Source organism: Arachis duranensis, chromosome 5 (genome assembly GCF_000817695.3).
Source record: "Arachis duranensis cultivar V14167 chromosome 5, aradu.V14167.gnm2.J7QH, whole genome shotgun sequence".
NCBI classification, from domain to species: Eukaryota; Viridiplantae; Streptophyta; class Magnoliopsida; order Fabales; family Fabaceae; genus Arachis; species Arachis duranensis.
The window spans coordinates 52,034,058-52,058,999 of NC_029776.3; the positions used below are offsets into that span (position 1 = coordinate 52,034,058).

At 39.0% G+C, this 24,942-nt stretch overlaps 1 protein-coding gene across 1 annotated transcript; it reads right to left on the reverse strand.

Moving 5' to 3' along the window:
- Positions 1-142: 142 nt before the first annotated feature.
- On the reverse strand, positions 143-22,270 carry LOC107489421 (uncharacterized). The gene is made up of 5 exons (XM_016110173.1): positions 20,881-22,270; positions 20,057-20,220; positions 19,784-19,963; positions 19,565-19,674; positions 143-272 (listed from the first exon to the last, which is right to left on the reverse strand). The coding sequence occupies exons 1-5, from the start codon at positions 22,268-22,270 to the stop codon at positions 143-145; spliced, it is 1,974 nt and encodes a 657-aa protein (XP_015965659.1).
- Positions 22,271-24,942: the final 2,672 nt, after the last annotated feature.

Genomic DNA, 24,942 nt, shown 5'->3' on the forward strand with positions numbered 1-24,942 from the left:
CAATCCGATGCTTAGTGTATTGCCTCAGATCGGAGGGGACAGCTAGTTTCTTCTCCTTAATGAGCTTCTGATGCTCATAGTACGGAAACTGGAGCTCATAGTATAACTTGGCAAACTTCACTGAGTTGGTAGAAGGCATAGCTTAGTCATCCTTCTCATTCTCATTAAGATGCCTTTCAGATGTAACGAAGATCGCCGGCTCAGTAGATGGCTGCGACCTCTTTCTCTTGCTAGAGGTGGCCTTGGCTTTTCCTTTACCTCTCTCAGACATCCTAAAAATAGAAATTACAGGAACGGAATATTAAGCAAAGCAGAGGTATGAAAAGCAAGTATATAATCAAACAGACAGAAAATAGGAAACCGATGTGTATTGAAGTACACTTATGAAGTGAGAAAAAAAGTAAATTTGGAAGAGAAGTAGAATTCACAAATCAATCAAAAACACAATCCAAGAATTCATGCAATAATGTTTAAGATGCTTGTTCATCAAGAAACAGCAATTATCATGCCTCAAAAGAATTTAAAAGAGTTAGTTTAAAAAGGAAAAATTAAAAAAGAAAAGTGAAAAAGTTAATCAAATCTAAAGTCAGTAAATTAGGTTAAAAATCAGTGGCATGATAATTACTGAACTTAACCAAGAGAAATTCAAAAAAGTTTAAGAACAAGCATGCTCACATTAATGAATGCAATGCAAGTCATTAATGATGAAATATGTAATACACATAAGCACAAAAAGAAGTGAAGTCATCATCAATGTGTTTGATCACTAAATTTGTAAGAATTAGTGTGAAAGAATTGAAATATGCACTTGGTATAACAAAAAGAGTATTGAAGTTAACTTCCATTCAAAAGGGCTTACACCAGTGAAAAGCACCAATTGTTACAAAAATAAAGAACCTCAATTAAAAGGAAACAAGTTCAAGTCAAAAGGCAAAGTTACGAAAATAGCTTCATTGGTTAAGGAAAATGGAAATTGAACTTGAACCAAGAAGATGAAAAGGTTTTGACTTAAACATGAAAGATTGAAAACACAAAAGAAGTTTACATTGAATTGGTTAACCAAGGTTCTAGTTGACACAGAAATCCATCAAGTAGTTCTTTGATGTCATCAATGATGTAATTCAAATAAAGGGAACTAAAGAAGAGTGAAAATACTAGCTGACCAATTCATGAATTGAATTTGGCAATAACCAAATGAAGCCAAAGATAAAATGTGCTGTATTAAATTTGCCATTGGAAATTAATAGAATAAAGATTTCAGAAAAAGGAATTTGATCTTTTCCTTTGAGGTCATGTCTTTAGACTTCAACCCCTTTGAGGAAGTCGTGCTCGAGCATTTGCTTTTGGTTGATCTCCTATTAAGATTGCTTCTACTTGAATGCGAAGCGTTTCTTTCTTTCTTTTTTAATTATATCACGCGATGCGCTTTCTCGGGAATGTGCGAGGGCTTTAAAGGCTCATTTAATTTCCTTTTGCTGTTTCTTCTTTTCCCTTTTTACATTTCATTTGAAATTAAAGAGGAGGTTTTACTCTTCCTTTCAGTTTCTTCCTCCCTTTCACTTATTCGCTCATTGTTTTGCTGAATATTTTGTTCATCTGGCTTTTCTGATTTCTCGCCCCCAAGCTTCCTACCTTCTTTGCTCAAGCGCATTTGTTGGTGCGGATTGCCGGCATTTCTGTCTGAGCCTTCTCTTGCGCTTGTTCTTTTTTCTCCGCAGGTTGGCATTCTTCTTCCTTTTTATGCTTCGATAGTCATCTTTTATGTATGCTTTTACTGTTGCATGTCTATCTTTTACACGCAAAGTTTTGATCTTGAGTTTACTTTGGGAAGGTTGAACCTTTCCGGAAAGATTGCGCTCTTTATGTCTCCGTTGCTATCTCCGGTAGTTTACTTTTGTTTGAGAGTTGTAGGGTTTTTTATTTTTTGTGTTGTTTCTGTGTTCCCATACTGTTGCCTCCAAAGGGTACCTCTGATTTTTTATTTTTCCTTGTTTTCGTAGACCCTGGGTGTTCCGTGGCTTACCTGAAACTGAAGGTCGATCTCGGATGAGATCTTCTATTCGTGTCTGACTTGCTGGATCTTGAGATGCTGTTGATCCTCGTTCACCAGGGAGTGGTGGTACCTGCAAGAGACTTCGATGCTTAAGTTAGCATGTGCTTTAGGCAGATTTTTTGTAGAATTAGAGTATGAGTTATGCCTGGGTGCTCCAATGTATTTATAGTAGTGCGGGGTGTCCTTTAAGATAAGTTAGTTATGTTATCTTATCTTCTAGGGGAACTGCCTTATCTTTTTTACGCTTAGCCGCCTTTAGAGTGGGCTGTGTTCCTTTGTTTGGGCCTGCTTGGGCCTCTATGGCAATTTGGCTGAACGCTTTAAGGAGTGGTTGGTGGCGATCCAACCTTAAGAGGTGGTTGCTCTTGTCTTTAGTCAGCCCGGTTCGCATAGCTCGACACAGGGTATGAGCAGTGCCCCTGCTCGAGTTTGATCTTTCCTTTGAGGTCGTGTATTTAGACTTTGACCCCTTTGAGGAAACTGTGCTCGAGCATTTACCTTTAGTCGATCTCCTGTATAAATCCTGCTGGGATTGCTTGAATGCGAAGCATTTTTTCTTTCTTATTTGTCGCGCGCGTTGCGCTTCATTTGGGAACGTGCGAGGGTTTTTAAAGCTCATTAAATTTCCCTTTGCCGTTTCTTCTTTTCCTTCTTTTGTATTTCATTTTGAAATTAAAGAATCACTTTTAGTTTCTTCCTCCCTTTCTCTTCGTTCTTTGCTTGTTGTTCGCTAGGTGCTTTGTTCATCTAACTTCTCTTGTTTTCATGCCTCCAAGCTTTCTATCTTCTTTTTTCGAGAGCGTTCGTTGGCACAGGTTCGATCATTGCTTCCGTCTGATCCTTCCTTCGCACTTGTTTCCTCTTCCTCCATAGGTTGGTATTCTCCTTCCTTTTTTCGTTTCGATAGTCGTCTTTATGTATGCTTTCATTGTAGCATGTTTTGCAACGTTTTTATTTTTATTGAGTTTGTCTTGAGAAGCTTGATCCTTTCGCAAAAAGATTGTGTCTTTGTTTTCGATCGACGTTGTGGTTTTCCTGCTGCTCCTGTTTTACTAAAATGTGCACCTTTGAGGTTTCTGTTGCTATTGGTAGATTTGCTTATGTTGGGGAATGTATGAAGGAAAGCTGGTACTTTAGGTTGAGCTTCTTGCATGTTTGAAAGGTTTAGGGTTGGTTAGAGCACAGATTTTGCGTCTTGTTCCCTTTTTCGATTCGCGCTCTGTTGTTGCCTCCAAAGGGTGCCCCTGGACCCTAGTGTTAGTCCTCCACTTTTTGCGAGTCCTGGGGTTTCCCTTTTGCAATTTTTGACACTTGTTGACTGTTTCTTTTGGCATTTTCTTAATATTTGAATTGTTTGGTAGTGACCATTTTTTCTTTTTTTGATTGTAGGGATAGTTGGCCTATGTCTGCACAAAAAAAACATTGTTGAGATGTCTACTAAAGTACCTGCTGGTATGGTAATGAGCAGATAATTTATACACTTTTTGGCATTATTTTTAGATAGTTTTTAGGAGGATCTAGCTACTTTTAGGGATGTTTTCATTAGTTTTTATACTAAATTCACATTTCTAGACTTTACTATGAGTTTGTGTGTTTTTCTGTGATTTCAAGTATTTTCTAGCTGAAATTGAGGGACCTGAGCAAAACTCTGATAGAAGACTGACAAAGGACTGCTGATGCTGTTGGATTCTGACCTCTCTGCACTTGAAATAGATTTTCTGGAGCTACAGAAAGTCCAAATGGTGCGCTCTCAATGGCGTTGGAAAGTAGACATCCAGAGCTTTCCAGCAATATATAATGGTCCATACTTTGTTCGAACTTAGAGGACGCAAACTGGCATTCAACACCAATTCCATGCTGTATTCTAGAGTAAAACGCCAGAAACACGTTACAAACCAGAGTTAAACGCCAAAAACACGTTACAGCTTGGCGTTTAACTCCAATAGAAGCCTCTGCACGTGTAAAGCTCAAGCTCAGCCCAAGCACACACCAAGTGGGCCCCGGAAGTGGATTTCTGCATCAATTACTTATTTCTGTAAACCCTAGTAGCTAGTCTAGTTTAAATAGGACATTTTACTATTGTATTAGACATCTTGGTTTTGTCTTTTATCTTAGCATCCATCTTTGGATGTTTAGTTCTTAGACTTTGGGGGCTGGCCATTCGGCCATGCCTGAACCTTGATCACTTATGTATTTTCAACGGTGGAGTTTCTACACACCATAGATTAAGGGTGTGGAGCTCTGCTGTACCTCGAGTTTCAATGCAATTACTACTATTTTCTATTCAATTCAGCTTATTCTTATTCTAAGATATTCGTTGCACTTCAACATGATGAATGTGATGATCCGTGACACTCATCATCATTCTCACCTATGAATGCGTTACTAACAACCACTTCCGTTCTACCTTAGAAAGAGCGAGTATCTCTTGGATTCCTTAATCAGAATCTTTGTGGTATAAGTTAGAACCCTTTGGCAGCCACGCTTGAGGATCCGGAAAGTCTAAACCTTGTCTGTGGTATTCCGAGTAGGATTCAAGGATCGAATGGCTGTGACGAGCTTCAAACTCGCGATTGTTGGGCGTGATGACAAACTTAAAAGAATCAATGGATTCTATTCCGACATGATCGAGAACCGACAGATGATTAGACGTGCTGTGACAAGAGCATTTAGACCATTTTCACTGAGAGGATGGGAAGTAGCCATTGACAATGGTGATGCCCTACATACAGCTTGCCATGGAAAGGAGTAAGAAGGATTGGATGAAAGCAACAGGAAAGCAGAGATTCAGAAGGAACACAGTATCTCCATACACTTATCTGAAATTCCTACCAATGATTTACATAAGTATCTCTATCTTATTTTATGCTTTATTTATTATTATTTTCGAAAACTCTATAAACATTTGAATCCGCCTGACTGAGATCTACAAGATGACCATAGCTTGCTTCATACCAACAATCTCCGTGGGATCGACCCTTACTACCTTAAGGTTTATTACTTGGACGACCTAGTGCACTTGCTGGTTAGTTGTGCGGAGTTGTGACAAAGTGTGATTCACGTTTGAGAGCGCTACCAAGTCTTTGGCACCATTGTTGATGATCACAATTTTGTGCACCAAGTTTTTTGCGCAGTTGCCAGGGATTGTTCGAGTTTGGACAACTGACGGTTCATCTTGTTGCTCAGATTAGGTAATTTTCTTATTATTTTTATTCTAAAAAAATTTTCAAAAATCTTTCAAAAAATTTTTACTTCTGTTTTCGAAAAATTATTCTAAATTTTTTAAGAATGAATTCTAGTGTTTCATGAAGCTTGTTGAAGCTTGGCTGGCTGAAAAGCCATGTCTAACTCAATTGGATTGAGGCTTCCCCTTATCAGTATATGAAGTTGGATGAAGTATCAACTGTTGTATGTTTGATTTATATGCTAAAGCTTGGCTGGTCATTGGCCATGTCTAGTGTTTTGGACAAAAGCTTTCACAAAAGGCTTGGCTGGCTATTAAGCCATGTCTACTTCCTGGACCGGAGCTTTAGACTAACATTGCAAAGATTCCTATAATTCTTATTAAAAATTTTGAATTTCTTATTTTATTTTTCCTATCAGTTTTCGAAAACAATTTAAAATAAAATACAAAAAATCAATAAAACCATAAAAACCAAAAATATTTGGTATTTCTTGTTTGAGTCTTGTGTCATGTTTTAAGTTTGGAGTCAATTGCATGTTCATCTTTTTCTTGCATTTTTCGAAAATTCATGCATTGTATTTTTCATGGTCTTCAAGTTGTTCTTGATGAATTTTCTTGTTTGATCTTCATGTTTTCTTGTTTTGTGTTTTTTTTTCATGTGCATTCTTGCATTCATAGTGTCTAAGCATGAAAAATTTCTAAGTTTGGCGTCTTGCATGTTTTCTTTTCTTGAAATTTTTTTTTTCAAAAATATGTTCTTGATGTTCATCTTGATATTCAAAGTGTTCTTAGTGTTCATCTTGACATTTATAGTGTTCTTGCATGCATTATGTGTTTTGATTCATAATTTTCATGTTGTGAGTCATTTTTGTGTTTTTCTTTCTCCTCATTTAAAATTCAAAAAATCAAAAAAATATCTTTTCCTTATTTTGATCATAATTTTCGAAAATTTGAGTTGACTTAGTCAAAAAATTTTAAAACTTAGCTATTTCTTATAAGTCAAGTCAAATTTTCAATTTTAAAAATCCTATCTTTTCAAAACTTTTTCAAAAATCAAATCTTTTTCATTTTTATCTTATGATTTTTGAAAATTTAAAAATATTTTTCAAAATCTTTTTCTTATCTTTATTTCAAAATTTCGAAAACTTTACTAACAATTAATGTGATTGATTCAAAAATTTGAAGTTTGTTACTTTTTTGTTAAGAAAGGTTCAATCTTTAAATTCTAAAGTCATATCTTTTAGTTTCTTGTTAGTCAAGTAATTAATTTTAATTTTAAAAATCAAATCTTTTCCAAAATATCTTTTTCAATCATATCTTTTCAAAAATTGAATTTCAAATCTTTTTCAACTAACTAATTGATTTTTTGTTTGTTTTATAATTTCCTATCTTTTTCAAAACCACCTAACTACTCTTCTCTCTCTAATTTTCGAAAATTACACCCCTCTTTTTCAAAATTCTTTTATTTAACTAATTTGTTTCAAATTTTAATTTTAATTCTTCTAATTTTCGAAAATCCCTAACCATTTTTTCAAAATTAATTTTTGAAATCCTCTATCTCTCATCTTCTTCTATCTATTTATTTATCTACTAACACTTCTCTTCATCTCAAGAATTTGAACCTATCTTCTCCCTTGTGTTTGGATTCTTAACTCTTTTCCTTCTTCTATTCCTTTCTTCTTCTACTAACATAAAGGAATATCTATACTGTGACATAGAGGATTCATCTTCCTTTTCTGTTCTCTTCTTTTTTATATGAGCAGGAACAAGGAAAAAGGCATTCTTGTTGAAGCTGATCCTGAACCTGAAAGGACTATGAAGAGGAAACTGAGAGAAGCTAAAATACAACAATCAAGAGGCAACCTTACTGAAATTTTTGAACAAGAAAAGGATATGGCAGCCGAACCCAACAACAATAATGCAAGGAGGATGCTTGGTGATTATACTACACCTACTTCCAAGTTTGATGGAAGAAGCATCTCAATCCCTGCCATTGGAGCAAACAATTTTGAGCTGAAACCTCCACTAGTTGCTCTAATGCAACAGAACTGCAAGTTTTATGGACTTCCATCAGAAGATCCCTATCAGTTTTTTAATTGAGTTCTTGCAGATCTGTGAGACTGTTAAGACTAATGGAGTAGATCCTGAAGTCTACAGGCTCATGCTTTTCCCTTTTGCTGTAAGAGACAAAGCTAGAACATGGTTGGACTCACAACCTAAAGATAGCCTGGACTCCTGGGATAAGCTGGTCATGGCCTTCTTGGCTAAGTTTTTTCCTCCTCAAAAACTGAGCAAGCTTAGAGTGGATGTTCAGACCTTCAAACAAAAAGATGGTGAATCCCTCTTGAAGCATGGGAAAGATACAAGCAGATGACCAAAAGGTGTCCTTTTGACATGCTTTCAGAGTGGACCATTTTGGATATATTCTATTATGGTCTATCTGAGTTCTCCAAGATGTCACTAGACCATTCTGCAGGTGGATCCATTCACCTAAAGAAAATGCCTGCAGAAGCTCAAGAACTTATTGACATGGTTGTAAATAACCAATTCACGTACACTTCTGAGAGAAATTCTGTGAATAATGGGACACCTCAGAGGAAGGGAGTTCTTGAAATTGATGCTCTGAATGCCATATTGGCTCATAACAAAATGTTGACTCAGTAAGTCAACATGATTTCTCAAAGTTTGAATGGATGGCAAAATGCATCCAACAGTACTAAGGAGGCACCTTTTGAAGAAGAAGCCTATAATCCTGAGAACCCTACAATGGCAGAGGTAAATTACATGGGTGAACCTTATGGAAACACCTATAATTCCTCATGGAGAAATCATCCAAATTTCTCATGGAAGGATCAACAAAAGCCTCAACAAGGCTTTAATAATGGTGGAAGAAATAGGCTCAGCAATAGCAAGCCTTTTCCATCATCTTCTCAGCAACAGACAGAGAATTCTGAGCAGAGCACCTCTAACTTAGCAAACATAGTCTCTGCTCTATCTAAGGCCATTTTAAGTTTCATGAGTGAAACAAGGTCCTCCATCAGAATTTTGGAGGCATAAGTGGGCCAGCTGAGTAAGAAAGTCACTGAAACTCCTCCTAGTACTCTCCCAAGCAATACTGAAGAGAATCCAAAAAGAGAGTGCAAGGCCATTAACATAATCAACATGGCCGAACCTAGAGAGGAAGGAGAGGACGTGAATCCCAATGAGGAAGATCTCATGGGACATCTTTCAAGCAAGAAGGATTTCCCTATTGAGGACCTAAAGGAATCTGAGGCTCATATAGAGACCATAGAGATTCCTTTAAACCTCCTTCTGCCATTCATGAGCTCTGAAATCTATTCTACCTCTGAAGAGGATGAAGACGTAACTGGAGAACAAGTTGCTCAATATCTAGGAGCTATCATGAAGCTGAATGCCAAGTTGTTCTGTAATGAGACTTGGGAAGATGCACCTCCCTTGCTCATTAGTTAACTAAATACATGGGTTCAACAAACTTTACCTCAAAAGAAACAAGATCCTGATAAATTCCTAATACCCTGTACCATAGGCACCATGACCTTTGAGAAGGCTATGTGTGACCTGGGGTCAGGTATAAATCTTATGCCACTCTCTGTAATGGAGAAGCTGGGGATCTTTGAGGTACAGGCTACCACATTCTCATTACAGATGGCAAACAAGTTAGTAAGACAAGCTTCTGGATTGGTAGAGGACGTCTTAATAAAGGTTAAAGGCCTTTACATCCCTACTGATTTCATAATCTTATACACTAAGAAGGAGGAGGATGAATGCATCATCCTTGGAAGACCCTTCCTAGCCACAGCAGGAGTTGTGATTGATGTTGACAGAGGAGAGCTAGTCCTTCAATTGAATGGGGACTACCTTGTGTTTAAAGCTCAAGGATATTCCTCTACAACCATGGAGAGGAAGCATGAAAAGCTACTCTCATTACAGAGTCAACCAAAGCCCCCACAATCAAACTCGAAGTTTGGTATTGGGAGGCCACAACCAAACTCTAAGTTTGGTGTTAAACCCCCACATTCAAACTCTAAGTTTGGTGTTGGGAGTCCACAACATTTACCTGATCACCTGTGAGGCTCCATGAGAGCCCACTGTCAAGCTATTGACATTAAAAAAGTGCTTATTGGGAGGCAACCCAATTTTTATTTATCTAATTCTATTTTTATTTTCATTGTTCTTTTATGTTTTATTAGGTTCATGATCATGTGGAGTCACAAAACAAATACTAAAATTAAAAATAGAATCAAAAATAGTAGAAGAAACAGCACACCCTGGAGGAAGGGCTTACTGGCATTTAAACGCCAATAAGGAGCATCTGGCTGGCGTTCAACGCCAGAATAGAGAATGGATCTGGCATTGAACACCAGAAACATGCAGTAATCTGGTGTTTAAACGCCATGATTACACCCTGAGAAGAGCTGGCGTTCAACGCCAGAAGCAAGCATGGAACTAGCGTTCAACGCCAGAAACATGCTGTAGACTGGCATTGAATGCCCAAAACAAGCATAGAACTGGCGTTTAACGCCAGAAACAAGCATTAATCTGGAGTTAAACACCAGGATTGCATGAAGAGGGCATTTTACACGCCTAATTGGTGCAGGGATGATAAATCCTTGACACCTCAGGATCTGTGGACCCGACAGGATCCCACCTACCTTAACTCACCTTCTCTCTTCTTTACACAATCCATCCACTCTTCCCCATAAACCCCACCTACCTTCAAATTAAAAATCTCTTTCCCACCCAAACCCATCTTAAATGGCCGAACCTACTCCCTCTCCCTTCACTATATAAACCCCTCTATCCTTCTTCATTTTCACACAACACTACCCTCTCTTCTCCCCCTTGGCCGAAACCCACACTTCTCTCCCTCCCCTCCATCTCTTCTTCTTCTTCTTCTATTCTTTCTTCTCTTGCTCGAGGGCGAGCAACATTCTAAGTTTGGTGTGGTAAAAGCGTAGCTTTTTGTTTTTGCATAACCATTTATGGCATCTAAGGCCGGAGAAGCCTCTAAAAAGAGGAAAGGGAAGACAAAAGCTTCCACCTCCAAGTCATGGGAGATGGAGAGATTCATCTCAAGGGTCCATAGCTCAGTAGTAGAGCATTTGACTGCACATCAAGAAAGCTCACTCATGGACCTCAACAAGAGCATGAGGAATTCCCTCATCAAGAAATCCCTAAGATACCTTAGGGGATACATTTTCCTCCACACAATTATTGGGAGCAACTAAGGATAGGAGCACCAAAATCACTAGGGATTAAGCAACAGAGGCAAGGAAGAGACATAGAGGAGCTTAAGGACACCATTGGTCCTTCAAGGAGAAGGCGCCACCATCACTAAGGTGGACTCATTCCTTAACTTCCTTGTTCTTATTTCTCTGTTGTTTGATTTTTGAGCTTCATGTTTTGTCTATGTTTGTGTCTTTATTACATGATCATTAGTGTCTAGTAACTATGTCTTAAGGCTATGAATAATTCCATGAATCCTTCACCTTTCTTAAATGAAAAATGTTTTTAATACAAATTATATTGATGTTGTGACAATACTTTTTGTTTTCTGAATGAATGCTTGAACAGTGCATATATTTGATCTTGTTGTTTATGAATGTTAAAATTGTTGGCTCTTGAAAGAATGATGAAAAAGAGAAATGCTAATGATAATATGAAAAATCATGAAATTGATTCTTGAAGCAAGAAAAAGTAGTGAATAACAAAAGCTTGTGAAAAAAAGTGGCGAAAAAAATAAAATATAAAAGAAAAAAAAGAAAGCAGAAAAAGCCAATAGCCCTTAAAACCGAAAGGCAAGGGTAAAAAGGATCCAAGGCTTTGAGCATCAATGGGTAGGAGGGCCCAAGGAAATAAAATCCAGGCCTAAGCGGCTAAATCAAGCTGTCCCTAACCATGTGCTTGTGGCATGCAGGTCCAAGTGAAAAGCTTGAGACTGAGTGGTTAAACTCGTGATTCAAAGCAAAAAGAGTGTGCTTAAGAGCTCTGGACACCTCTAATTGGGGACTTTAGCAAAGCTGAGTCACAATCTGAAATGGTTCACCCAGTCATGTGTCTGTGGCATTTATGTATCCGGTGGTAATACTGGAAAACAAAGTGCTTAGGGCCACGACCAAGACTCATAAAAGTAGCTATGGTCAAGAATCAACATACTTAACTAGGAGAATCAATTAACACTATCTGAACTCCGAGTTCCTATAGAAGCCAATCATTCTGAACTTCAAAGGAAAACGTGAGATGCCAAAACTATTCAGAAGCAAAAAGCTACAAGTCCCGCTCATCTAATTAGAACTAATATTCATTGATGTTTTGAGATTTATAGTATATTCTCTTCTTTTTATCCTATTTGATTTTCAGTTGCTTGGGGACAAGCAACAATTTAAGTTTGGTGTTGTGATGAGCGGATAATTTATACATTTTTTGGCATTGTTTTTAGATAGTTTTTAGGAGGATCTAGCTACCTTTAGGGATGTTTTCATTATTTTTTATGCTAAATTCACATTTCTGGACTTTACTATGAGTTTGTGTGTTTTTATGTGATTTCAGATATTTTCTGGCTGAAATTGAGGGACCTGAGCAAAACTCTGATAGAAGACTGACAAAGGACTGCTGATGCTGTTGGATTCTGACCTCACTACACTCAAAATGGATTTTCTGGAGCTACATGACTCCAAATGGCGCGCTCTCAACGGCGTTAGAAAGTAGACATCCAGATCTTTCCAGAAATATATAATGGTCTATACTTTGTTCGAACTTAGATGATGCAAACTGGCGTTCAACGCCAGTTCCATGCTGCATTCTAGAGTAAAACGCCAGAAACACGTCACAAACCAGAGTTAAACGCCAAAAATACATTACAACTTGGCATTTAACTCCAATTGAAGCCTCTGCACGTGTAAAGCTCAAGCTCAGCCCAAGCACATACCAAGTGGGCCCCGGAAGTGGATTTCTGCATCAATTACTTATTTCTGTAAACCCTAGTAGCTAGTCTAGTATAAATAGGACATTTTACTGTTGCGTTAGACATCTTGATTTCGTCTTTTATCTTAGCATCCATCTTTGGACGTTTAGTTCTTAGACTTTGGGGGCTGGCCATTCGGCTATGCCTGAACCTTGATCACTTATGTATTTTCAACGGTGGAGTTTCTACACACCATAGATTAAGGGTGTGGAGCTCTGCTGTACCTCAAGTTTCAATGCAATTACTACTATTTTCTATTCAATTCAGCTTATTCTTATTCTAAGATATTCGTTGCACTTCAACATGACAAATGTGATGATCCGTGACACTCATCATCATTCTCACCTATGAACGCGTGACTGACAACCACTTCCGTTCTACCTTAGAAAGAGCGAGTATCTCTTGGATTCCTTAATCAGAATCTTCGTGGTATAAGCTAGAACCCTTTGGTGGCCACTCTTGAGGATCCGGAAAGTCTAAACCTTGTCTGTGGTATTCCGAGTAGGATTCAAGGATCGAATGGCTGTGACGAGCTTCAAACTCGCGATTGTTGGGCGTGATGACAAATGCAAAAGAATCAACTGATTCTACTCCGACATGATCGAGAACCGACAGATGATTAGCCGTGCTGTGACAAGAGCATTTGGACCATTTTCACTGAGAGGATGGGAAGTAGCCATTGACAACGGTGATGCCCTACATACAACTTGCCATGGAAAGGGGTAAGAAGGATTGGATGAAAATAGCAGAAAAGCAGAGATTCAGAAGGAACACAGTATCTCCATACACTTATTTGAAATTCCTACCAATGATTTACATAAGTATCTCTATCTTATTTTATGCTTTATTTATTATTATTTTTGAAAACTCCATAACCATTTGAATCCGCCTGATGGAGATCTACAAGATGACCATAGCTTGCTTTATACCAACAATCTCCGTGGGATCGACCCTTACTCACGTAAGGTTTATTACTTGGACGACCCAGTACACTTGCTGGTTAGTTGTGCAGAGTTGTGACAAAGTGTGATTCACGTTTGAGAGCGCTACCAAGTCTTTGGCGCCATTGTTGATGATTACAATTTCGTGCACCATATGGCCGATTGGCTGGATTCCATAGTTCTGATGTGTGTGACCGTGGCTGATCTCGAGTACTGTGAAAAGCTTAGGAGGTTTTATAGGATCTGTAGCAATAGGGGATGATGAAAACCACTATGACTACTTTTTTTAGTCTGTTGAATATCACCATCCCTTTTTCTGCTTTCTAGACGGACCTCTTATGGGCTTGCAACGTAGCCCCTTCCCATCTTCATCCGAATACTCGGGGTTTCATTAAGATTTTTTAGTTGTTGTGCTAGGAATTGGGTGTCCGACCGACCATTCAAATTTTTCTTTATCTCTTTCTTCTGACGAAGCCTGGAGTAGCTGATGAGCGGATAATTTATACGCTTTTTAGCATTATTTTTACATAGTTTTTAGTATGTTTTAGTTACTTTTAATTATATTTTTGTTGGCTTTTATACAAAAATCACATTTCTAGACTTTACTATGAGTTTGTGTATTTTTCTGTAATTTTAGGTATTTTCTGGCTGAAATTGAGGGACCTGAGCAAAAATCTGATTCAGAGGCTGAGAAAGGATTGCAGATGTTGTTGGATTCTGACCTCCCTGCACTGAAACACATTTTTCTGGAGCTATAGAAGTCCAATTAGCACACTCTCAAATGCCGAAACTGGCACCAGAACTAGAGTTAAACGCCTAAACTAGCATCCAAGCTGGTGTTTAACTCTAGAAAAGGCCTATGCACGTGTAAAGCTCAATGCTCAACCCAAACACACACCAAGTGGGCCCCAAAAGTGGATTTCTGCACTATCAGCACTTAGTTACTTATTTTCTGTAATCCTTAGTAACTAGTTTAGTATAAATAGCACTTTTGACTATTGTATTTCATCTTTGGATCATCTTTCGATCTTTTGATCAACTTTATGCTTGGTTGGCCTCACGGCCATGCCTATACTATTTTCTCTTATGTATTTTTCAACGGTGGAGTTTCTACACCTCACAGACTAAGGTGCGGAGCTCTGCTGTTCTTCATGAATTAATGCAAGTTTATTGTTTCTCTTTCAATTCACGCTTACTTCTTCTCCAAGATATAATATCGTACTTAATTCAGTTAAGTCATAATGAAGGGGTGATCCGTGACAATCACCCACTATCTTCGTTACTCGCTTAGCCAAGATCCGCGTGCCTGACAACCACAAGCGGTCTACATGATGTTCAACGTAGTCACTGATGCACAGAAAAATTGTCTCTCAACAAATTTCCTTCGGCAAGTGTACCGAATTGTCGTCAAGTAAAAACTCACTATAGAGTGAGGTCGAATCCCACAGAGATTGATTGATCAAGCAACTTTAATTAGAGGAATGTTCTAGTTGAACGAATCAGAATTTGATTTGAGATTTGTAGAAAATTAAATAGCGGGAAAGTAAATAGCAGAAAAAGTAAATGCTAGAAATAAAGAGCTAAATGTAAATGGCATAAAGTAAATTGCAGAATCTTAAATGGGAATGGGGGAAATGCTCATTAAAAGTAAATGGCAGAAATTAAAGAGAATGGGTAAGATCAGAAATGGGAGTTCATTGGGCTTAAGAGATGTTGCATTCTCCGGATCAAATTCATTTTCATCTCTTCCTCAATCAATGTATTCATTGATCTCCTTGGCAATCTTAAGTGATCAAATTCCAATTCCTTGGTAATCCAATCTCTCAAATCTTGATCAATAGCCAATTCCTTGGTCAATTGCTCATGAGAAGAGATGAAGTATGGGCACTGATTATACCACATGCATTCCCAAATCAAGTATTGGTAGGATTATAGTCACATATCCATTAAAACCCAATTTGATCCAGCATGAGAAAGCATTTCTAGCATGATCTCTTCATTCCTTTTCCAAGGTTCCGAAGAGATCCAAGTATGAATAGTTTCTTTTCCAAGATAACTACCCAATTGGATGAAGATTGAAAGCTTTCTAGTAAAATCAAGAGAAAAGATAGAAGAAGAAGAATGAAAACTAATATTGATCCATCAAATTGCAGCAGAGCTCCCTAACCCAATGAAAGGGGTTTAGTTGTTCATAGCTCTGGAAAATAAAAAAAAAGATGGAGAATACATCATGAAGGTAAAACTAGAAGTTGCAGAGAAATTAAAAAATATAGAGAGTAGTTCTATGCCTTAGGCTCCTAAAGTTTCCAACTCTTTTTTTAATTCAAAGCTACTCCTATATATACTACTCTTCTGATCTTCTAGTTGGCTCTTTAAGTCTTGGGTATGGGCCTCTGGATCTTGAGTTTGAAGCAATTATCCTCTTTATTGGGCTTAGCTTTGCTTGCAGTGAGAAAATGTGAAGTAGACAGGGACTTTGGCTCAGGACGTTAGTGGTGTCAACGTTAAGTGAAAGTGTGGGTTCGAGAACGTTAATGACAATCACCTTTTTCACTAACGTTCCTAACCCAAATATGATCACGTTGACTTCAACGTTAGTGGTACTAACGTGGCCACTAACGTTGCCTCTTGGCCCTTCACAAACGTTATTGGGACTCACCTTTCCCAATAACGTGATGAGTCACCCCTTCTCCTTACGTTAGAGTCCACGTTAACTAGGTTAACGTGGCTTCTAACGTAGTAATGCCAATCCTTCGAGAACGTTAGTGACACTTACCTTTGTCACTAACATTCCAATGTGCCCCTACTTCCCACGTTAGAGTCCACGTTAACTAGGTTAACGTGGCTTCTAACATAGTAATGCTAGCCATCTCCAACATTAGTGACAAAGGTAAGTGTCACTAACGTTGGCTCATTATCTCTTTATCCACGTTAACTTCCATGTTAACTAAGTTAACGTGGGAGTTAACGTTGCTCATGTGGCTCTTGGTGGTTCAACCCAATGTTAGTGACAAAGGTGAGTGTCACTAACGTTGGCGATCAATTGCTCTTTCCACGTTAGCTTCCACGTTAACTAAGTTAACGTGGGAGTTAACGTGGCTCATGGAGGCTTGGCCAATGTTAGTGACAAAGGTGAATGTCACTAACGTTGGCTTCTCTTTTGCTTTCCAACGTTAGAGTCAACGTTAACTAAGTTAACGTGGCAACTAACGTGGCCAATTATGAGCTTGGTCCAACGTTATTGACAAAGGAGAGTGTCACTAACGTTGGCCTTGTTGTATTCTTCCACGTTAGAGTTCACGTTAACTTAGTTAACGTGACTCTTAACGTGGGCTATGATGGCTTCGAGGGCGTTATTGGCGATTACCTTTCTCACTAACTTTACAAACTAGCTCCCATTCCACGTTAGAGGTAACGTTAGTTGAACTAACGTGAATGCTAACGTGGTTCTTCTTTGCTTCCTTTGTCCTGAAATCAAGCAGCAATGTGCATCAAAGTTCTAATCCAAGTCATGAGACATGCATCATGCAATTTGTCATATAATTCATGCAAAATTTTGATGAAATCATGTAAAATGCACAATGTATACTTGAAACAAGATGTAAGTGAATATCTACCCAAAACTAGCTTATTTCTTAAGAAGATGCATGAAACTACCTTAAAAATAGTAAAGAAAGGTCAGTGAAACTGGCCAAAATGCCCTGGCATCACAACACCAAACTTAAAGCTTGCTTGTCCCTAAGCAAGTACTGGAACAAGAGAATGATGAATGGAATTCCAAGAGAAGTGAGTCATTATTGTGGAAGTCATGTCCCTGGTTTTGTGGTGGTTTCATGCATAGCAACTTAGGTTCATTCCTTTACTGGCTTTCAGACCTTTATCATGTCCTAAACTACTCACTTGATTGCATCCCATGAGACTTTTATTCATTGATCCTTTTGTTGTCATTTTAGGGCTTATTTGTGTTCTTAGGCTAAGTACTCTGTAAGGGGGCAACTCTTTAGAATAAGCTTTCAGCCAACACTCCCGAACCAGTTGGTTCAAGGTGCTAAGTGTTAAAACACCCCTAAGGACTTACTTCCTCAAGTCTCTCCCCCATACATACACACCACAGGCACATGGTTTGTTTATTTTCTTTCCTTGAGGTCTTGGTGTCCAGCACCTCTTTGGGCTACTAAATGTTCTGTAGCAAAGATTGCTCTTGATAGTGGACTTTCAGCTGATAATCCTGGGTTAGCTAACCCAAGTTACCAGGTGATAAAGCACCTCTGAGAGCTTAGTAATCCAAGCAGATCCTTGGTACAAGAACACCACAGACACATCCCTCAAGACTCAACCCCTTGGTGCCTAGCCTCTTTTCTTGCTATTTTTCTTTTATTCTTCAACTTTGATTGTTCTTTCACTTTTTCTTATTAGGATCTTGTTATTTAGTTAGTCTCATGGGGTGTGTTCAAAGCATAGGATTCAGGACAGATAATTGTCTTCCCACCTTGTTGGTGAACCAACTTAGCTAACTTATGATTACACCACAAACTTAGGAACTTACTCCATAATATGAACTCCACTCTGGTCCTTTATAAAACACTCATTCTCTTTTCATTTGATTCAAAAGGACAAGCATACAAGTAAGCAAGGTAATGATGCTATGATATTTAGACTAGCAAACATAGACCTAATCTGTGAGAAACTTAAAAACAAAAATGAAAAGGTTTCAACTAATGAGTAACTATTAATCAAAGGTGCATTTGGACTTCCAATTTTAACATTCTCAGTACATGGAATTAAGTAACAATACAACCTTAGGGTGATGGTTTCTAGTTGTCCTCCTCTTTGTCATCATCCATAGTCTTTGCTACTTCACTTCCTTGGATAAAGGTGCACCATTTCCTTATAAGGTTCCTGTAAAGTTATTGGAAGTTGCTTGTTCCCGAAACACTTGAGAAATAGTTAGCTTGCATGTATGCTTGTGAACTTCTGAATTGAATTTGGTGTGTGAACACCAAACTTAGTTCCTTTCCTAGTACAAAAATTTGCCTACATGCAGAGAACCTCATATCATGTTGTTAACAAAATCATTATCAACTAAAGACTAAACTACAGTTAATTGGTTCCCCCGATTGGTTGGAGCTAGCAATGTGTTTTGGGGGTGTAGTGTGATTCTAACTAATATCTTTGGTGGAACACCAAACTTAGAATTACACTTTCATTCTTGGATTATTTTGGTGTGGAACACCAAACTTAGCTCCTCGCAATACCGGGGAAACAACTTGTGATCTTTATTGAAATGAAAATGAGAACGAAACTACCTCAGGTTGGGTTGCCTCCTAACAGAGCACTCCTTTAACGTCGCTAGCTCGACGATCCCTCCATTACTTGAGATGATACTTTACTCTGGGGTTTTCCCCCATGTTGCCCATATAATGCTTCAGCCTTTTTCCGTTCACAGTGAAAGTCCTCTCTGATCTTTCATCCATGATTTCTATGTGTCTATATAGCGAGACTTTTGTGACAAGAAAAGGTCCGGACCACCTTGATTTGAGTTTTCCTGGGAACAGTCTCAATTTGGAATTGTAGAGGAGTACTTGTTGCCCCTTTTCGAAACTCCTGGGTGCAAGATGCAGGTCATGTCTTCTCTTTGCCTTTTCTTTATAAATCTTGGCATTTTCATAGGCTTGTGATCTAAATTCCTTCATCTCTTGCAGCTGCAAGATCCTCTTTGCACCAGCAGCAATGCTGTCAAAATTTAGTATCTTGAGAGCCCAGAGTGCTTTATGTTCCAGCTCCAGTGGTAAATGACAAGCTTTCCCATACACCAGTTGATATGGGGACATTCCAATTGGTGTTTTGAATGCTGTTCGGTATGCCCAAAGAGTTTCATCAAGTTTCTTCGCCCAATCCTTTCTTGATGCACCCACAGTCTTTTCCAAAATCCTTTTTAGCTCTCTGTTGGATATCTCAGTTTGCCCACTTGTTTGGGGATGGTAAGGGGTGGCAACCTTGTGTTTTACCCCATATCGTAGGAGTAGAGCTTCTAGTGGTCTGTTACAAAAATGACTGCCTCCATCACTGATGAGTGCTCAGGGAACTCCAAAACGGCTGAAGATATTCTTCTTGAGGAAATTCATGACCGTCTTGTTATCATTCGTTGGAGTGGCAATAGCCTCTACCCACTTGGAAACGTAATCCATTGCTACCAAGATGTACTTGTTTGAATATGAGGTTGGGAATGGTCCTATGAAATCAATTCCCCACACATCAAACAATTCCAGTTCCAAGATAAAATTTTGTGGCATCTCATTTCTTTTGGGCAAGTTTCCAGATCTTTGGCATTCATTGCAACTCTTTACTAGTTCTTTGGCATCCTTGAAAAGGGTGGGCCAAAAAAATCCGCTTTGAAACACCTTTGTTGTAGTTCTGTCCCCTCCAAAATGGCCTCCATAGCATGAGCCGTGGCAATTCCATAGGACCTCTCGTCCTTCTTTTTCCGAGACACATCTTCTAAGTATTCCATCTGAACACTTCTTGAAGAGATATGGCTCATCCCAGACAAAATATTTTGCATCATTTATGAGCTTTCTTTTTTTATGTTTATTAATCCTTGGAGGTAGGGCCCCGGTTGCCTTGAAGTTGGCAATGTCTGCAAACCATGGTGCTTTATGAATTGTCATCAATTGCTCATCAGGGAAGAGCTCGTTCACACTTGTATCATGTGTTCCACCTTCCTCATGACGGATTCTGGATAGGTGATCTGCTACCTTGTTCTCCACTCCTTTCTTATCTCTGCTTTCAATATTGAATTCCTGCAACAATAAGATCCATCTTATTAGTCTTGGTTTTGATTCTTGTTTGGCAAACAAATATTTAAGTGTTGTGTGATCTGTGAAAATAATCACTTTAGCACCAATGAGGTATAATCTGAACTTGTCACATGCAAAAACTATTGCTAGCAACTCCTTTTCAGTAGTGGTATAGTTTCTTTGAGCATCATTGAGGACTTTGCTAGCATAGTATATCACATGGACTAAGTTATCTTTCCTCTGCCCTAACACTGCTCCAACTACAAAATCAGATGCATCACACATCAATTCAAAGGGTAAGTTCCAATCAGGTGGGGAAATGATAGGAGCAGAGGACAATCTCTTTTTTAAATTCTCGAATGCTAGCATGCATATTTCATCGAAGATAAATGGTGTGTCAGATACAAGGAGATTGCTCAAGGGCTTGGCTATCTTTGAAAAATCTTTAATAAACCTTCTGTAAAAGCCAGCATGTCCTAAAAAACTTCTAATTGCCTTGACATCACTAGGTGGAGGAAGTTTTTCAATAAGTTCCACCTTAGCCCTGTCCACCTCAATGCCTTGGTTAGAAACCTTATGGCCAAGGACTATTCCTCCTGTCACCATAAAGTGACATTTCTCCCAGTTCAAGACCAGATTGGTTTCTTGGCACCTTTTCAATACCGAGGCTAGGTGATTCAGGCAGCTAGTAAAGGAATCTCCAAATACCGAGAAATCATCCATAAAAACTTCAATGAATTTCTCTATCATATCAGAGAAGATAGAAAGCATGCAACGTTGGAAAATCGCAGGTGCATTACATAGCCCAAATGGCATGCGCCTGTAGGCAAACACTCCATATGGACAAGTAAATGAGGTTTTCTCTTGGTCTCTGGGATCAACCACTATTTGGTTATATCCTGAATAGCTGTCGAGAAAACAATAATGTGCGTGTCCTGCGAGTCTTTCCAACATCTGATCCATGAATAGGAAGGGGAAGTGATCCTTTCGTGTAGCCTCATTGAGTTTCCGGTAGTCTATGCACATCCGCCATCCTATGACGGTCCTTATAGGAATTAGTTCGTTCTTCTCATTGGGAACTACCGTGATTCCCTCTTTTTTTGGTACAACATGCACGGGGCTGACCCAGGGGCTGTTTGAGATCGGGTAGATTACTCCTCCCTGCCATAGTTTCATAACTTCTTTCTGTACCACTTCCTTCATCATTGGGTTAAGCCTCCTTTGGGATTGTGGTTTGGCATTATCTTCCAACAGTATTTTATGCATGCATATGGCTGAACTGATTCCCTTCAGGTCAGCGAGGGTCCATCCAATGGCATCCTTATGCTTTCGCAATACTTGGAGTAGTTCATCCTCTTGATCTTGGCTGAGGGATGAGTTTATGATTACTGGGTAACTTTCATTATTTCCTAAGTATGCATATTTAAGAGTGGGTGGCAGTGCTTTGAGTTCAAGTTTGGGTGCCTCTATCTTTTCATTCTCTTTCTTTTGAGCTCCTTGTATGCGAATCTCTGTTGTTGCAACCTCTTCACTAGATGTTAACTCTTCCTCTGTTAACTCTTCAAGCTCTTCCTCTTCAAAACTCTCCTGCACTTCCTCTTCAAGTGAGTCCAACCTCATACATTCCCCCAATTGTTCTGGTGGGTAACTCATGGCCTTGAACACATTGATTGTCATCTTTTCATTGTGTAATCTTAGGGTGAGATCACCCTTTTGGACATCAATGATAGCTCCAGCAGTGGCTAAGAACGGCCTTCCCAGTATGATGGAGGTCTTGGCTTCCTCATGCATGTCCAGCACTACAAAATCTGCCGAAAATATGAAATCTCCCACTTTCACCAGCAAATCTTCTACTACGCCATGAGGGAACTTGAACGATCGGTCTGCCAGTTGTAAGGCCATTTTTGTTGGTTTAGCCTCCTCGATCTTCATCTTCCTCATCATAGCTACTGACATCAAGTTGATGCTAGCTCCTAAGTCACATAGAGCCTTCTCTACTGTGATCTCCCCTATAATACAAGGGATCTGAAAACCCCCAGGATCTTTCAATTTCTGGGGTAGTTTATGCTGAATGATAGCACTACATTCTTCGGTTAGTATCACAGTCTCGTTGTTCTTCCAACTTCTCTTCTTAGTCATTAGCTCCTTTAAAAACTTGGCGTAGAGTGGCATTTGTTCTATTGCTTCAGCAAAAGGTATGTTAATTTGGAGTTTCTTGAAGATTTCCAAAAATCTCAAGAATTGGTTGTCATCCCCCTTCTTCCTCAACTGCTGAGGGTATGGGACTCTTGGGGCGTCTAGTTTCAACATTCCTTCTTCTTTTTGCGAACTTGAAATGGAAGCTTGAGCTCCATCTTGCCTTTCTTCTTTTTCATTTGAGCCCTCTTCTTGTGGTTTCTGGGATGATTCCTTCAGTTCCTTCCCACTCCTGAGGGTGATAGCTTGACACTCCTCCCTTAGTTTGAGTTAGTATCGCTGCAAAGGTTGTGGCTGAGAATCTGCTTGAATAGGTACCCAATTTGTGTCTCAAGTTTCTTGATGGCAGCATCTTGATTCTGCATATTGGACTGCACTTCCTCTCGGAATGCTTTACTGTATTGGATCTCTTTGCATATGCTTTCAAGTAAGTTCTCAATCCTTGAGAGTCTGTCATCAAAAGGTGATGGTGGGTTGAGATTGGAGGGATGAGAATGGTTAGGTTGGCTTTGGTATAGGTGTTGAGAGGGGTTGTTATGTGAGTGTTGATATGGTCTAAGTGTGGCATGTTGGTGAGATATGTTGCTGGGATTCGGACGTCTTTGATCTTGGCCTTGATCTTGTTGATTTTCCCATCCAAAGTTGGGGTGATTTCTCCATCCAGAGTTGTAAGTTTTGGATTATGGATCATGGACTTGTCTAGGTGAGTTTCCCACATAGTTGGCTTGCTCCTAGTCACCTTCTTCTCCTATGTTTACTCCTTCTTGAGTTGGTGATGAGGTGATGGCCGCTGCAACTTGGTTCTCTTCCACCTTTTTGGTAAGATCTGCTAGCTGCTTGGTGATCATCTTGTTTTGAGCTAACAATGCATCCATGTGGTTCAGCTCCATTACTCCTCTAGTGTTACTTCTTTCAGAGGCATAGAAGTAGTCATTCTCAACAACTGTTTCGATGACATCTATGGCTTCTTCAATGGTTTTCTTCTTGTTTAAAGAGCCTCCTGATGAATGATCCATAGCCTTCTTCGACTCATAGGAAAGACCTTCATAGAAGATGTGAAGTTGGACCCACTCATTAAACATCTCTGGTGGGCATCTCCTTGTTAGATCTTTGAACCTTTCCGAAGCTTCATAAAGTGTCTCCCCATCTTGCTGTCTGAACGTCTGCACTTCAAGTCTCAGCCTATTGATCCTTTGAGGGGGGTAAAACCTTGCCAAAAACTTGTTCACTACCTCTTCCCAATTAGTCAAGCTCTCTTTTGGAAAGGATTCAAGCCACTTGGATGCCTTGTCCCTGAGTGAAAAGGGGAACAAGAGCAGCCTATATACATCTGGGTGGACTCCATTGGACATCACTGTGTCACAAATCCTCAAGAAGGTGGTCAAGTGTTGATTAGGATCTTCTTGAGCAACTCCTCCAAATGAACAATTATTTTGCACCAAGGTGATGAGCTGAGGTTTTAGCTCGAAATTGTTGGCATGTATGGTGGGTTTCTGAATGCTGCTTCCACAGTTTCCAGGATTAGGATTGATATAGGATCCTAAGACCCTCCTTTCTTGCCCAGCATGGTTGGCATGGCCTTGATTATAAGCCTCCTCTTCATGGTTATTCTCCAAATTCTCTTCCATGTTGGGTTCGAAGTACTCTTCCTCTTCTTCAGCACCTACTACTCTTTTTCGTCTTGCTTCCCTCCTTAATCTAAGGAAGGTCCTCTCAGGTTCAGAATCAAAGGAAGTTGAAGCCCCGCTTCTTCTCCCTGTCATACAATCAACAAGGCACAAGCAATGAAATACATACAGAAACTATTCTTGTTAAAAAAATGCTGTTAGTGTGAGTGAAGCAATATATCAAACAGTTAGTGGGTGAGTGAAAAAGTTTGTAAACAACTGGAATAAAAGGGTTAAAGGGATGGGAAGAAAAACAACTGAAACTGAAATTAAATTGCTCAAACTGAATTTTAAATCAGCAGAATGAAAAATGCTCAATCTAGTTATCCTCCAACATAATCATTGTTGATACAAATTATTCCCCGGCAACGGCGCCATAAACTTGATGCACGGAAAACTTGTTTCTCAACAAATTTCCTTCGGCAAGTGTACCGAATTGTCGTCAAGTAAAAACTCACTATAGAGTAAGGTCGAATCCCACAAAGATTGATTGATCAAGCAACTTTAATTAGAGGAATGTTCTAGTTGAACGAATCAGAATTTGATTTGAGATTTACAGAAAATTAAATAGCGGGGAAGTAAATAGCAGAAAAAGTAAATGCTAGAAATAAAGAGCTGAATGAAAATGGCATAAAGTAAATTGCAGAATCTTAAATGGGAATGGGGAAATGCTCATTAAAAGTAAATGGCAGAAATTAAAGAGAATGGGTAAGATCAGAAATGGGAGTTCATTGGGCTTAGGAGATGTTGCATTCTCCGGATCAGATTCATTTTCATCTCTTCCTCAATCAATGCATTCATTGATCTCCTTGGCAATCTTAAGTGATCGAATTCCAATTCCTTGGTAATCCAATCTCTCAAATCTTGATCAATAGCCAATTCAACCCAATCTCTCTAAACTTGAACAATTACCCAATTCATTAATTTAATTGCTCATGGGAAGAGACGAAGTTTGGTCACTGATTATACCACATGCATTCCCAAATCAAGTATTGGTAGGATTATAGTCACATATCTATCCAAACCCAATTTGATCCAGCATGAGAAATCATTTCTAGCATGATCTCTTCATTCCTTTTCCAAGGTTCCGAAGAGATCCAAGTATGAATAGTTTCTTTT